The sequence below is a fragment of the Neodiprion fabricii genome, chromosome 4 (genome assembly GCF_021155785.1).
Source record: "Neodiprion fabricii isolate iyNeoFabr1 chromosome 4, iyNeoFabr1.1, whole genome shotgun sequence".
Classification (NCBI taxonomy): domain Eukaryota; kingdom Metazoa; phylum Arthropoda; class Insecta; order Hymenoptera; family Diprionidae; genus Neodiprion; species Neodiprion fabricii.
The window spans coordinates 28,837,733-28,852,599 of NC_060242.1; the positions used below are offsets into that span (position 1 = coordinate 28,837,733).

The 14,867-nt window shown below is 37.0% G+C and overlaps 1 protein-coding gene across 5 annotated transcripts in view; it reads left to right on the forward strand.

Annotated features, from left to right (window-relative positions):
- LOC124181727 (TBC1 domain family member 1) overlaps positions 1–14,867 on the forward strand; it is a 37,892-nt gene that overhangs the window by 18,840 nt on the left and 4,185 nt on the right. For 4 of the 5 annotated variants that reach the window (XM_046568553.1, XM_046568554.1, XM_046568557.1 and 1 more), the window contains 7 exons: positions 12,330–12,482; positions 12,598–12,798; positions 12,918–13,226; positions 13,724–13,813; positions 14,153–14,267; positions 14,387–14,503; positions 14,579–14,813. In XM_046568553.1, coding sequence (XP_046424509.1) covers positions 12,330–12,482; positions 12,598–12,798; positions 12,918–13,226; positions 13,724–13,813; positions 14,153–14,267; positions 14,387–14,503; positions 14,579–14,813 — 1,220 coding nt within the window. Of the gene's footprint in view, positions 1–968; positions 1,809–12,329; positions 12,483–12,597; positions 12,799–12,917; positions 13,227–13,723; positions 13,814–14,152; positions 14,268–14,386; positions 14,504–14,578; positions 14,814–14,867 lie in introns of those variants that run through there. The other variant, XM_046568555.1, reaches the window with a different exon arrangement.

Sequence of the window (14,867 nt, forward strand, 5' to 3'; positions counted from 1 at the left end):
TTAATCCTACGATTCTAAATCGGGGCAAAATATAATTGTACTTTTTAACAAATAACACAGATCTCGTCGTTGTTGAGAAAATTTCTCAAATACTGTTGCGATGGTCGGTATATAATTAAAACATTCAACCTATGTACTAATTTACATTGTTTTTGGACATAATGCACGCAAAGCTTGAATATATAATATGTATGTATGAATAAAATTTTCAACATTGGCGGAACTTCGAAACAAGTTCTTATAGCGAGGTTCATTCGCGCGTGTGACTTTTAATTACGCTTACTTTACTCCGACGCTAACTCGCCACGATCTTTATGTACATTTAAGGTATTTACATAAACACGCTGCAGCTAATTCCTCGCGCAATAGGATTTGCCAAATTTCCAACTTACAACGGCTTACTTACCCAGGCGATTAACTTCGCATCGTTGAGCTGTAATTGCTTGCTTGACGATGACAGTTCAGTTTACCTTCTCATAGAGAATAAGTTTATTGTCACGTAATATACGTACGATATATTGACCCTTGTACGCATATTATAGAATTTTGTACGCAGTTACACACTTCGCTTGACAAATTTTAATGATCACGTTCCCCGGATGAATTCCATATAATTAGAATTGACGGATTTTAATAGGATGCAAATACGATTCACCACGTTATCAATTTGTGGAATAATTATTGACGCATCGAAAATTCATACACCCGTTGGTCAGGGAAACGAAAATCGGATATTGTCCTGCATAAAAGTGGAAATGAAAAATGGTATGAAAAATTATCGGCAGAGCGGACGGCCGGTAAAATATCCCTCCGCATAACTGCACGTATTTACGGATCGCGTTTGCAGCTTTTTGCATGTATTATGACTGGAGGAACTCGAATGATCGGCGCGGTTCCGTCGCAGTCGGAGACCCGCGGGTTAAAATCGGATCTTCGCCGGCATGGCGTCGCGACGCTTTTGCGGTCTCTCAGTCTACTGGCGTACGTTCATCGGTGAAGACGCCGAATTTGTGCGAGCTTCGAAAGTCTCTTCTATAGAGAAGCGCGATATTCTCCCATTCGTAATACCCGCCTTGAATGAATTTTTATAAATAAATCAAAAGAAACGGCGATGTCAAATTCAAGATACGCATTCGGAAATTCAAAAATGAAGGAACAACTTAATTGCATATAAGAAAGATCCGAAGCCGTTTTATTACCAGTTTTCTGCTCACTTCCCTGACGGCGGAAACAGCTGATCTCACAGCTGACTTGATCTTTCGACTTTCTATCCAGTCTCTTGGATTCACCTTACGCAGCTTTCTTCCTGATGCTGAGTATAATAATATGCGCCGATCGTACCCTGCAGCTCGAATCGGAGCGAATAAAGAAACAAAATTTCGCCCCATCTAACTAAATAATATATAGTGCAAGAAAATTTTCCCCGATATACATTATACAAGTGTTTTTCATTTTTTACAACCGTGCAATGAATACATCGTTGAAAATGGAAGAACAGACAATAGAGTATAATCAACAGTAGCCGCGGTTTTTCTTTTTTTCTTTTTCTCCGTCGGTGATTTAACTTTACTGCTATATTTTTTATTTGTTATTTTTTATTCGCACTCGTCGTTTCCTGTGGCATTCATCGTAATTATACCATCGCAAGATTTCGCTTTGGTGATTCCCGGCTGCAGCAGGCGGCTTGCTGTATACAAGTGTGTTTAATCGACGAATTAAACATGATTACCGTGCCAATTACCGCATCCAGTCCCTACGTGACTATCACATCCTACAGCGATGCCAGCGCTCTTAGCAAACGACCATGTGTAAGTTGTAATTCGCTCTCAAGATATTGTTATATTATATGTAATATACGTTTTTTCGTTCGTGAAAAATTATAAACATACTTTATAACACCCGCCGATATTATACTCATACGAATTGCGAAACTTGGCAACTCTGTTGTGGCGAAATTATTTCAAGGTCTAGAGAGGTAAAATATGACTGGTCCAGGGAAAATTCAGTGAAAACCGCATCGTTGTGTGTTTTTGCCTTCCTTTTGCAGCGATGTTACAGTAACAGGTATTCTGATCCTGATAAATGAATTCTTATTATTCCTCAAACGCAAACGCGTGCGCGAAAATAGGTATTATCGTAAGGATGCGGTATTGAGATGTGTTGAAATGATGTAATTTCAATTGCTGACATTGAGTAATTTTAAAATATGTGCAAAGTATGAATAGTCATGTCAGTAATGATAACAACAATAGTGTAATAAAAATTTGAGAATATTTGAAGCTTGCTTATACCGCGTTAGTAAAGAATTCGAAACAGCAGTTCTTGCGTCTTGCTAAGAATTTTTTTGTTAACCCGATGTAAAGTAAATCAGGTGTTAGTAAAAAATATTTCCCGCAGTTTATCATCATCGAAATTATCGTGGAATATGAATTCCGCTGTTATATTCCGCATCGTCGTCATCTCAGTAAACACGGATAGTCGTAGATATTGTTTGTGATGTGATTCATTGAGTTTTATAATGATTAAAAAAATATTCGAGCACCGTACAAAAAGCTGCCATGATTTGGTATGATTGTAAACCGAAAACCGTAACTTTCACAATATTTGAAATGGTGGAAATTTGAAAACAGTTTGAAATTAAACGTGGTAGATGCGATCTTGCAAAATGTGAACGTTTAAGTGAAAAAGAATGGAAAATCAGAGCATTTAAATTCTCGATCCGACTTTGCTAGCTTCATCGTAACGTCCAGCAGCTGTTTATCTACGCAAGTGTGTTATAACGTGTAGATCTAAATTTACATCATACCTAGTCATCCAAAAATCTTAGCTCCTGCCAATTTTCGTTGCACGATAATGACTGAATTTTTTACACTATTGAATCAACTTGTTTGCTTTATCTGTGTTCTTTTCTTTTATTTTTTTTTTATTTCAATGAATAAAACAATCATCAATCATGTCTAGTTTCGTACGAAATAAGCGTGCAGCAATGCACCAGGAAGCCTATTCGTTTCAACTTGAATCAATCGATGAACCGTCACTTAACGGCAAATAGAATAATCCTATTAACCTCTCAAAAAATCTAGAATCACGTTCGGTTCATAGTTCAAACCAATTTAAATTCTTTCAACCAAATATATCCTGATTCATCCTCGGGATAAAATTGATTATTAATCTGTAGGATAAATAAAATATTTTTTCCTTCAAATTAGGTTCTCTAGTCTATGCTGTTATCCCATCACCTGAAAAAATGTCTTGATCCACGCAATTTCTCTTGTCCCTACTGTTATACCCATGCAACTCTAGATAATTTGCGATTCCGCAAAAAGTCTGTCCTCACGTTAGGAACCACGCGGATAATCAGCCGGGAAATACTTCTGTGGTGCAGATTTACTTTCTCTGCCTATCTTCGCAGGTTCTCTCCGCTGCCCTCAGCTCGCTTTCCTTACTCCGTACGAGGTAATAAAACGAAGCTTGCCCGTAATTGGATAGGGGAAGCCCCGGTTGGATACGCGAACTTCTTTCCGTGTCAGCACTGCTACACATTCGCGTTGTATCCGCAAACACACACACGCACACACACATATATATATTTACGTCGATCCGACTTTGCACCACACCTGCCAATGTAGCTGCATGCATGAATATATCAACTGCATACATGCACGCATGCATACCTTGACACCCTGAGTATTTCCGACACTTGGCTACAGTTTTTAACTCGTAATTGAGAGCCGAGCCATCCTCCGATATGCTTTGTTTTTTCATCCTGCTTGAGTTCTTGAGTTTTCCTTATATGCTCGGGTTATTTAAGAGAATTAACGTATTTTTTGTTTTATTCTTTTAATTCTAGAGTGTAGCATTGCCGAAATGATTTATAAATGTTTTTGAATACCTGCGGTGAGAAAAAAAACTTTTGTAATGTGCGAATGTAATTTAAATATGTTTGTCTCTGATAGTCTCATTTTCGAGTGATAATCTTGAAAAAATTATTTCCAAATTATAATCAACGAGAATATATATGTATATATATATATTCGACTTTGTTACCGAAAAATTCAAATTCTCAATTTACTATTTAAAGCTTACGATGTTTGGAATTTATATAACAAATTTTAATTCCAAACTGAACTCGGCCTGCACGAGTTACACAAATATTTCCAACTTGATACACTGGTCTGTTAGTTATGTAATAACGTGAAAAAGAAATCCGAGTCAAAGTTTATATTTATTTCGTTAATTTTATTAAGTCTGAGTTTTTTCTTACATATCTTAAAAACTGATATAAATATTTGGAAATTAAAATAATAGTGGTATAAATTATTTTATCAAAGTTGTAACAATAATTTATATTCATTGCGTCGGTTGTTGACCACCTGAATTTCCCGCGAGCGAAGAATTATACTGTTTCAATATTTTGACGCTGTAATTTGTTCTCGGAAAATAATTATAACTTGTCGGATAAACTATTTGGCTTAGGCGTGAATAAATTTCGTATTTATTTACGACATCAATCTCTCCTATCTTTTTCGCACTTCCTATGTTTTATAAAAAATTCTGTTTTTAACTTTCCGTAACCTCGAATTGTTTACGTGAGTTTAAAAATTATCGCGATGGTTAAAAAACATCCTTTCTCAAAATTAACCCTCAAAATTAAAATCGACATTACGTTCAAAACCTCCAAGATAAAGAAATCATATTTTAACCGAACATCTTCGCGTCTGTGAAATCATATTTTGTTTAATTTTCAAACTGTTCGGTTTCCCGTATAATTTATTTGTTTTCTTCATTCTCTCCTCGCATTGAATTTCACGTATCAGTGTAGAAAAATACGTTACACACAGGCATCGTGCTCGTAACGTTTTAATTTCTCGTCGCTGTTTCGTTGTTTCGATTTCAACGCACGCGGCTCTCGGTCAGTCTTATTCCGATCTCTCCCATCGGTGGGGCCTCAAAAAGATATTTCCGTCCATGGCCGCCACTCGCCATGTTCCAAACACGTTCTATTGCGAAATCGACTTTGTTTATTTGTCATTTCAACTCACGGTAACGCTGCAACAGCGTTTGTACGTTTGGCTGAACACTGTCACGTACCTTATACGCCTGATTCTGCACACCACTTACATTCAATATTATTCTTTCTTTTTGCAATTTAAGGAGAAGATAAAAATTAACCAAATGATATTCGAGTATACCCCCTGAGGAAATCAGCGTTTTTCCTTCTCCTTGTCAAATAATCGTGTCAATGCGTAAAAGAAATTACAATTTTTTTACGTGCGTAAAGCAGAGAAGGCTAAAATAATCAATTCATATGTTTTATTTTTCGTAAAAAAAATATATAATTACGGATTTTTCAAGCCGTTGTATATCTTACAATTAGCACTGGGTAACTTCGTATCGCTGTAACTTTAAATTTGTTACATTTGCATAAATTTTTATTTATTCTAAGAAAAGAAAAAAATACCAGCTTGTTGTTTATTTATTTTTCAAGCTTTATAGGCGTATAAAATTTTCACACGCAAAAGATCCAATTACGATGTACCGTACAAGTTACGATCACGTGTCACAATATGTTTTCTTTTTCATCTACATTCGCGTTCATTTAGCGAGTCACGTATAATTTCAAGGGCAAAAAATCTGATCACATGCACGGTACGTACTTCTCTGCACGCTTGATGAACGATAGATCCCGTTAATACTAATTGATTTGTTTTTCAGTATCTACCGTGAAGCTTCGTAACAGTCGCGTATACCAAGACCCAAAAAAAATTGGCGGCAATCATTGTTCGAAGTACTTAATAAATACAAATACTTGATTCGACGGCATACAAACTTTGCGTATTATGCTGTAGCGATATAATAAATACAATAATTATTGCTGAAGCGCACGATAAATTTTTCTCTCCACCGATGTGGATGCATTTAGCACATGCTGTGCTGATTTTTTCGATCTACTCGTATTTCAACGTCTGTTTCGTCAGATTTAATCAACGGCACTTAACTCATCACCACTTTAATAGTAATTTTACACTGCGTTTAATTGTCATTTTTTTCATTTTTAACCGACGCGACGTCTCTAAGCCCTGAGTTCACAATCAAATGTAAGTATTGCGCGTGAAGAAGAAACCGAAGTTTTCATTAGTTTCATTCTGGAAGCCGGTCGTTAATTACGGTTAAAAAAGTTGATTTGCAATTAGGCTTAATTGCGTACGAAGCGCAGGCTGCTGGATTTGTTTAAGAATAACAAAGCGGCGTTTATTTCCGACGTTACTTTCCGAGAATTTTTTTTGTTTTTTCGTGCTTATTTTCCTTTCCTCCGCTTTCGTTTCTTCTTGGTAAAGAAAATTAGTCCCGGGCCATCAGCGGCCCAGCTCAGCTCTCTCACTCTCATTGCGATGATCTTAGGAAAACGTGAAGCTCGACCTAAAAAACTATGCGCTCCACCACAGAAATAGATGGGAAGTCCAATAACGAGCTATACAAGTACGAGAAAGACAGTCGTCGCAGAGGTCATTGCCTTGTTTTAATACGACGATTCATATTTGAATGTTTCTCCCGAGGTATAATGTTTATTCTTCAGGGTACAAAAAATAAATAAATAAATAAAACGTTAAAAAACTAATCACTTTTACTTCTGAAAGTATGGATGACCTTTAATATAAATTAATAAAGCATAATTACCACTTGGACAAACTCGTTTTTCTATTTTTTGGGATTTATCGTACTTTGATGAAATCGTAGTGCCAGAGGAATGATGCAAACTTTTTGCTACAGCATGTTTTATTAACTTATCTCAGTATAATTTTCAGTCTTAATGGCATATTTAAAATTCAAACACTCAAAGGTTGTTGCAATAAAATATTGAACGCTACTACAAACTAACAATCTTACTCAATATACAATATGGCTGAAGTTTCATTCCAGTGGTCGGTGCTAAATATTTTTTTTTCAATCAAATTAAATCTTTGTCCTTCTTTTCAAGTTAAACTATTGACCACCAACTCATCACCGCGTTGATTCTAATTATTTTTAGGGTTCCGTACCTCAAAAAGAAAAAACGGAACCCTCATAGGATCACTTTGTTCTCCGCCTGTCAAGACCCTTTTTCTCAGGAACGGATAGAGGTATCAAGTTGAAATTAATATCAGATACTGAGATCTACTAAGGTCCTTGAGGGTGTAAAAATTCAAGCTTCTACATGAGCGCAGACAAAAGATACGGCCATTTATGTCACATATTTTGATACTCGTAAACTTAATCGTGAAAACCTGTAGGCTATTTACTTACCGTTGACCTAGAATCATGAAATTTGGAGAGAACCAAGGTCTCACAGCACTAGTAAAGGAAAAAGTCCAAAAATAGGAAATTTGTTGTTATATCACATAAAAAAAAATTATTAATTCCATACATAACCCTGAGGGCGCGAGTCCTAACTTGCACTTGTCCGGTTTTTTTTTTTTTTTTTTTCACTTATTCTGGACCTGAATTGTCCAGAGGAATGATGCCAAAGGAATAACGATTTTCATAATATCACGTTTTTAATGTGACCCGCGAGATCTTTTTCATCTCAAAAATTGGTGATCAGTTGGTGCTCAATAGTTTCACTCGAAAACATACATTTATATTTTTTTTGTTGAAAGTACATAAATTGGTCCTTACCAAATGCACATATTTCACTAATATCGACTCATTTCCATCGGCCCAGAGCAATGACGGAATATCTGGTTACAAAATTTCGATTTTGCACTTGAAAGTTCAACGTGAGGCCGAAAAGTTGATCCCGAAAATCATAGAGATGGATTTATGTAACCTTTACGCAATAAACATGAAATACAAATATTCCTAACTCGTATCTCTTGACGATTTGCGTCTATCGTTAAACTGTTTTGCTCTTGGCCTTTTTTTTAACTCTTCATTCTTTCAGCATCATGTTTTCTGTTTTCACAAAGCTACATTCTAACGTTGAAAAAATTTATTTGTATTTTACGTATAAACATAAGTAAATTATAAATAAACTAGATCGTTACCGTATCGCCAAGGTCGCCTTGTATATAAACGATATATTTTTGCATATAGTTTACATATACGAGCAGCGAAACGTAGACTTTGAAGGATATTTTTTAAACGATGAGTAAATAAATTTATTGTGTGCAAATTTTCTTTTTCTCTTTATTTTTGAGACTGTTTTTATGTTAGTAATCCCGATTTTCAAGGAAGAAATTAAAACTATAAATTATATTACCCATAAACTTTGACTGGGTGATTTTTAACTCACGGTTAAATCGAATTAAGCTTGTGTTTTTATTTTCAAAGTTTACATACGTCGAGATTTTCTGAGATAAAATGCAATTTATTCTATTTGATATAATAATTTCCTTCATTTCTTTCGTTTAATTAATTAACAAGCGATATATTTTTCCGCTGATTGAACGCATTGAAATCAACTCGAATCAATGGTTTAAAGCAACTTGGTCCGAATTTCTACAGTAATAGTTGTTAGTCAATGTTTTACCTCATGCTTACGATCCCGCAGAGGATAAACTCGTTCTGTGATGTATGTAACATTATATCCCGCATAACAGTATATAATTCCTCAGCTGCGAACAGCATTCCTCAATTCCTTTGCGTTTTTTTTCTCAACTTTCCTTCACCTAAACTGAACGCAACGTGATCAATTTACTCAAGTAAAATATTCGTAGTTTGGAGAGTCACATCGAATTTTGAAATTAATTATCGTATTATCGCACCGAAATTATCGGCGACTGACTATTTTGGTAGTTTTTTTTTTTTGTTTCACCTCATAGGTAAGTAATTTTAGTTCCTAAGCGTAAACGGATAAAGGATATATTAATGGTAAAAATTTCATCCAGCAAAACACGTTCAGTATTGAATTTAATGATTTATAGCTCAGCGGAATACAGAAAAGAAAAACACTTAGTCGTTTATAACGCTGAAAACGATGGGTCGGGTTTTTCCACAGTGAAACGGAATACAGCGGTGAATGCTTTAAAATTATATCATTCGGGATGTAAACATGTATATTAATCTCAGTTTTTTAAAAATATACGGTACACAGAGTTTTTAAATGATACATATTATATGCAGAACGGATGAAAAAAATTGTTTTTTGCCAATATCTTGGACATCATTTTCACTATCTATATTACCGATTGTACAAACTGAAATGTTTATTATTTTCATTTTTCTATTTACGATGAAACAAAAATAACGTTCTTCTTGGTCGAACGAATATTTCGAAAATATTTTAGGAAGTTGTAAATGAATTTCTCGTTGCAAATAAGGTGAGAGAACAATCGATGAAAAAGTGTGACACGTGTTGACTGCGATTGCATCGTTCACTTATGATAATGGAAAAATAATCTGAAATACCGCAGGTCGTAAAACGAACAGGTATTATATTATACCTGTATCTATATCTATATCAAAGCTTGGCTGAATCTATATTTAGGTGCGGCTTCGTTTGCGTGTGTTTTTCATCGTCGAGTGCGTTTTATCATCTACTTCGTTACGTGTGTACATGACCTATAGGTATAAAACATATATTTGTATATCACGGCTATTATATTCCGCCTGTTTGCGATACAATTTAATGTTCTATGATAACAGGATGTCGTATATGTCGCGTGTGTTGTGTGTACAGACGCACCTGTCTCTCGGCGGCCTCTTTTCTTGCCTCTCAGCCTGTCACACCTTTTGTCAGATCGCCTTACCTGTCGCCGTACAGTCTCTTTACGGAATTTATTATCGATCGACGCCGATGTCGTCGTTCGCCTTATCGTACACGCGAGCAGCTTCGACTCCTTTTTATTTTTTACTGTCAAATGTTTTTTTTTTTTTCACATTCATCGTTCATCAATTTTTTTCGATCGTTAATGAGGCTTGCGCATTATTCTTTTCTATATCCGTGTCGTGAATTAGAACATTAGAAGACATTTAAGAATTGATAAATAACGTCATGATGTGCCACCGTTTGTGGGGAACCATGTAATTACAGTTTCTAGGTCAACGACCCTAGAGTTCCAGAGAAATCGGTGTAACGAGTTTCAACTTAAACAAATAAGGAAATTACAAGTTCAGTCACTTGATTGTCATCGATATCCCGATTACCATGAAAGTTGACGGAAAACGCAGTTATTCTTTACAGAAAAAATTCATGTTTATTGTAAATCATTTACAGTTGATCGCTAATCGACGATCGATAATGATATGGAGTTTCACAGAAGTGTAACAAGCGAATTACCTTTTTGTCTCGTAAATTAAGGCTTCTATAAGTTTCTTCAGCTGGTTTAATTTTATCCACCTTGACTTCTCAACTTGGAAGCTATCCACGGCAACTGAACCGTTTTTCTGATAAGCTTTCGCATTTGTTATCTCCTACACGAGGCTCGAACTTTATCCAGTAAAGCGTCACCCGCAGCTAGTGTATAAATAAAGCATGCAGGTATTACCAACAACACAAACCTGGTATCATCCTTCTCAACCACATGTTCATGCGGCACGCATTGTTTGTTTCTATCCCGAGGGTGCAGTTGATCAGGGGGCGTATAAATGATGCCGATGCCTTGTAATGTCCGTGTCGTATAGTGCATAGAGCTTGAACAGACAGAAGCAACGGACCCTAGCTGGTTAAAAAGTGGATGAATATTATAGCATTTTAAGTGCGATGCACTTGTGCCGCAATGCATTATTCGTAACTCGGTAATTTCGGCAGGGAAACCGTTATTGGTGTAAAAGAAGCTCCGTCCTCAATTCGAGATCGGATGATACTGGTAGTGAGATTATTAAAGATCACGCGAAATCCTTGGATTTCTTTTATTGTCAGTTATTGGGAGGTCAAATGTTCCGGCTTCTTCGGTAATCAGTCGCGTTATATATATAGTCAAACTATCAGTGATACGTTACGCGTGTACGAATTGCACGCATGTTGCACATCGCGTGTTGATATAAACAACGGTACTACATCATCGGCGTTGTTGGTCGTTTATCGCGGGTCACGCTTCCGCCAATTGACCCCCCTTGAGGCAAAAATGTGAAATTAAGGAGTACGCGAACGTTGCTAAAGATTGTTGGTCAAGGTCAATTCGAAGATCCACTAACGTCAGTTTAACCATTGTTGTTTGGTTTTTTCTGCTTTGCTCAGCGCGAACGCTTTGTGAACATTACAGACATCACATGGCTTGCTGCACGCCGAGTGGTTGTTACGTCACGAATAGCGTGATTGGAATATCGACCTCGGAGCGAATACAAATGAATAAAAACACATCTAGGACACTGATTTTAAGAGGGAGACGCAGACCGGTCGAGCTCTTTTGAGAAGACGATAAGGAAGAAGAAATATCGCGGGTAGCATTCGAAATTGGAGGTACTGTAGTGTACCTTACCTGCAGCTATACATGTTAAGGAATCATTATTTATATATGGCAAGCGCTATGCGCGTTATATTAACTCATGTCCTAATTACTTCGTTTACAAATTTACCCTTACAAACAGTACGATTCCTAATCCTTCACAGAACCGGGCCTTTCTCGTTACAAAAGGCAAATTCCAAGTTCCTTAATTTCCCCCACTTATACTAGGACCCCAAATATCTGTTATCTTACCTGCCATTTTCGTACAGCTGGGAAGTAACCGTACTTCCCTTTCCACTTGCCAAATCACAACCCTCGCACCTGTACTTTTTTGACCATTTCTTCCCACTTATTCTTCAACCTCAGATCCGAACAATAATACTCTCCGTAAAGCACACCAACGAAATTTAACGAGTAACAAGTTTCAGTCAACGCAGTTTCTTATACAAAACTCTAGTTAGACCAGACATTGGTATAGCTATTCCGCGGATTAGGCGGATCCATATATGCTGCACGAATACACGCAGGCGGTCGTGCAAGCCGATAATAGAGAACCTGCATGCATCTGAAATCTCTATATTCCTCTATTGGACTCGAAAGTAGGATGAAAAATAATGAATTTCCCACGACAGTTTAGTTTATTAAAATAGTGCGCATAGGCTGTGATTTTGTACGTATAACGTTATAATACCGGTTCGCCTGACTCTTGCCATTCGAAATTGTTACGGCGAACATGAAATTCCCGACACGAACGGAGGCTCGGAAGAAATGACAATAATCATCTCGCCGACATAAGTAGAACCTTAGCGGAATATAAATTAGATGTAACAAGAAGAATAATTAAACGCTCTCCTCATTATTCTTCTTTATTTTGCTTTAATATCCGACGAGCTGATAGGACTGTTACATATTTTCCAACGCGTTTCGATTGAATAAAAAATCATGAATTTTTCTTGATTCCAGGTCAAAGAGTTGTTCAGCGCCATGAAGGAACAGTCGTCGTCCTCTCGGCTCGAAAAGGACCGAGAACCAACCCCTCAAAGGTCGTATAGCAGCGCCGCAGCCTTGACGTCACTAGGTGCTGACATATCACCAAGTTCCTCACATTTTTTTGAGGTAATTTGGAGCGTGCTATTTTTCTTTTCTCACCTTCAACGCTACAATGTCCATTATTGTCCAAACTCCGCGAGGTTTTACGCTGATCGAAGCGAATAATCTATTCTTCCGTCAGGTTCTCTACATCGGGAAAATTAAAGTTTCTCACAAAAAAGTACCGGAGTCCTTCATCGACGATGCTCTGATAAGATTTCGTGCTTACGAACTTGAGAAGTCGAAATCTTCGTCGAATAATCTACTCACCGAGTGCCAAAGACTGCAGAGACAGGCCAGCGTGAAATTTTTACCTACATTGAACGTCAGAAGAGATAGTCAGGTAAATTTTACACTGCGCTTGTGAATTCCATTTTTACACTGAACAATATGTACCATGCGCGTATTCACATTCCGATTTCATACTCGTGATGACCTTACCCCGGGAACTTATTTTGCCAGGATTCAAGTGCCAGCGAATTAGGCAGCATAGAAAATATATCGTCGAGTAGCGTGTTGTCGCCAACGAATTCGTTGGATGTTGCAAAAACGTTGGGTGGATCCGTCGAAGCGTTGTCACCGACGAACAACAACTCGTCCGAAAATGACGGAGCGGACAATACTTCGGGGGTAAAGAAAAATAAAAACGTCAACTTGCCGTCACCGGAGATGATGAGGAACAGGGCTGCCTCCACGGGCAGCGTTTTAACCGCTAGAAGAGACTCTGCAGCAAAAGGAGGCGACGAGTACAATCGCACCATGCTTTTCCAGGTTCGTAGACTAATGTGATAAGTTTTTTTTTCTACTTGATCTGAATCAAAAGTTAGAAAAAAATAAAATAAATGCTTCAAAAACGATCAGCTACGTTATTTGCGCTGACGATAGTGAAAACTAATGAAACGACATCCTTGCTATGTAGTAGAATAGGAAAATGATTAAGATGTCAACAATTTGAGAACAGGTTTTATAATTTGAACGTTCAAAGTTATATTTTTTACAGTTATGTTCGGAATAGTTGAAAATAAATTTGTTGTTTAAGTACGATGCAATAGATGCTCATCGCGAAAAATTTGTTAAATGTTTTTCAACGAATTTGGAATGTTGTTTAATTTTTTCTGACTATACTTGGTGCGAATAACATTGCTTAAAATTTTGTAAACGGCTTTTTTCTCTTTTCCAAACCTTTGATTCGGAGGATTCGCGTGATTCGTACCCACAAATCGAAATATGAGTATTAATCAATGAAAAAACGGCTTCCTGTTCTACAGGTAGGTCGGTATGACTTAAGATTGATCAGTCCTGACAGAAAACAAGTCCTGCTCCACAAGCAGCTCAAAGACGTCGCCAGTTGCGTGCAGGTAATTATATACTTCATTATGTTCAGACCTGACGTTACGTATTTGTCCGATATTACCTCATTACCCTAAATTCCACGTGAACTGGGCCAACTTCTTTACCTACTACTACTAAGTTAATTGATTTTTATGAAACTTGAAAAATTCTGCTCGAGAACGATTTTAATTTTCATGCATACTTTATCACATCAGAACCAATTCTGCCTGTTTAATACAGATGAAGCCTAGTATGTGACGACATTGAAAAATTTCAAATCTCTGTTACAAGTCTTAATGAATGGAAGAAAAAAAAAAAACAGTGCAGAGTTGTAATTTATTAATTGAACTTTGTTTACCTTTCAGGGTGTCAAAAACCCAGAACACTTCGGTTTTATTTGCAGAGAGGCTGGCATAGAGTGTTACATTGGCTATGTTTTCAAATGTCAATCCGAAGCTGTTGCCGATGATTTAGTTGGAGGTATGTTAGCTAGAAGATGAGGATATTGATCTGAATGATTTGAAAATTCATGATACAAGGAATACTGCAAGCACAAAAACTGCCTTACTACATCCATAATATTTCACTTTATTTTTCAGCCATCACCCAGGCGTTTGTTGCTACGTGCGATGCCTCGAGAAAAGAAAGACATCCAGTATTTTCCTGTGATCACTGCCCCATGGTTTGGTACGATAAATTATGCCAAGACATTGACGGTGAGTGAATTTTAACATTGTGTTAGAAACCTATCAGCGTATTCATTTGACCTGAACCCAATGTCTCTGCTTCAGGTCAAAATGACAAGAGAACTCAAAGTATCATCGTTTCACGGCTTGGTATGTTGCCTGAGGACGAACAAGAGATTATTGTTACAAAATACAAGGGAGCCGAGGCCTGCAACGGTACTTTAGGTGGTTCCGGAAATGGTTCTAGTCTCAGAGAACAGAATCAGTTTTTAATGATGTTGTTACGCGCGCATTGCGAAGCGAAGCAGGCGAGACACGTTCACGACACAGCTGAAAATAGGTAAATAATTTAGTTGGCCTTGATGATTCGTTACTCTGCAATTGATTAGTATAT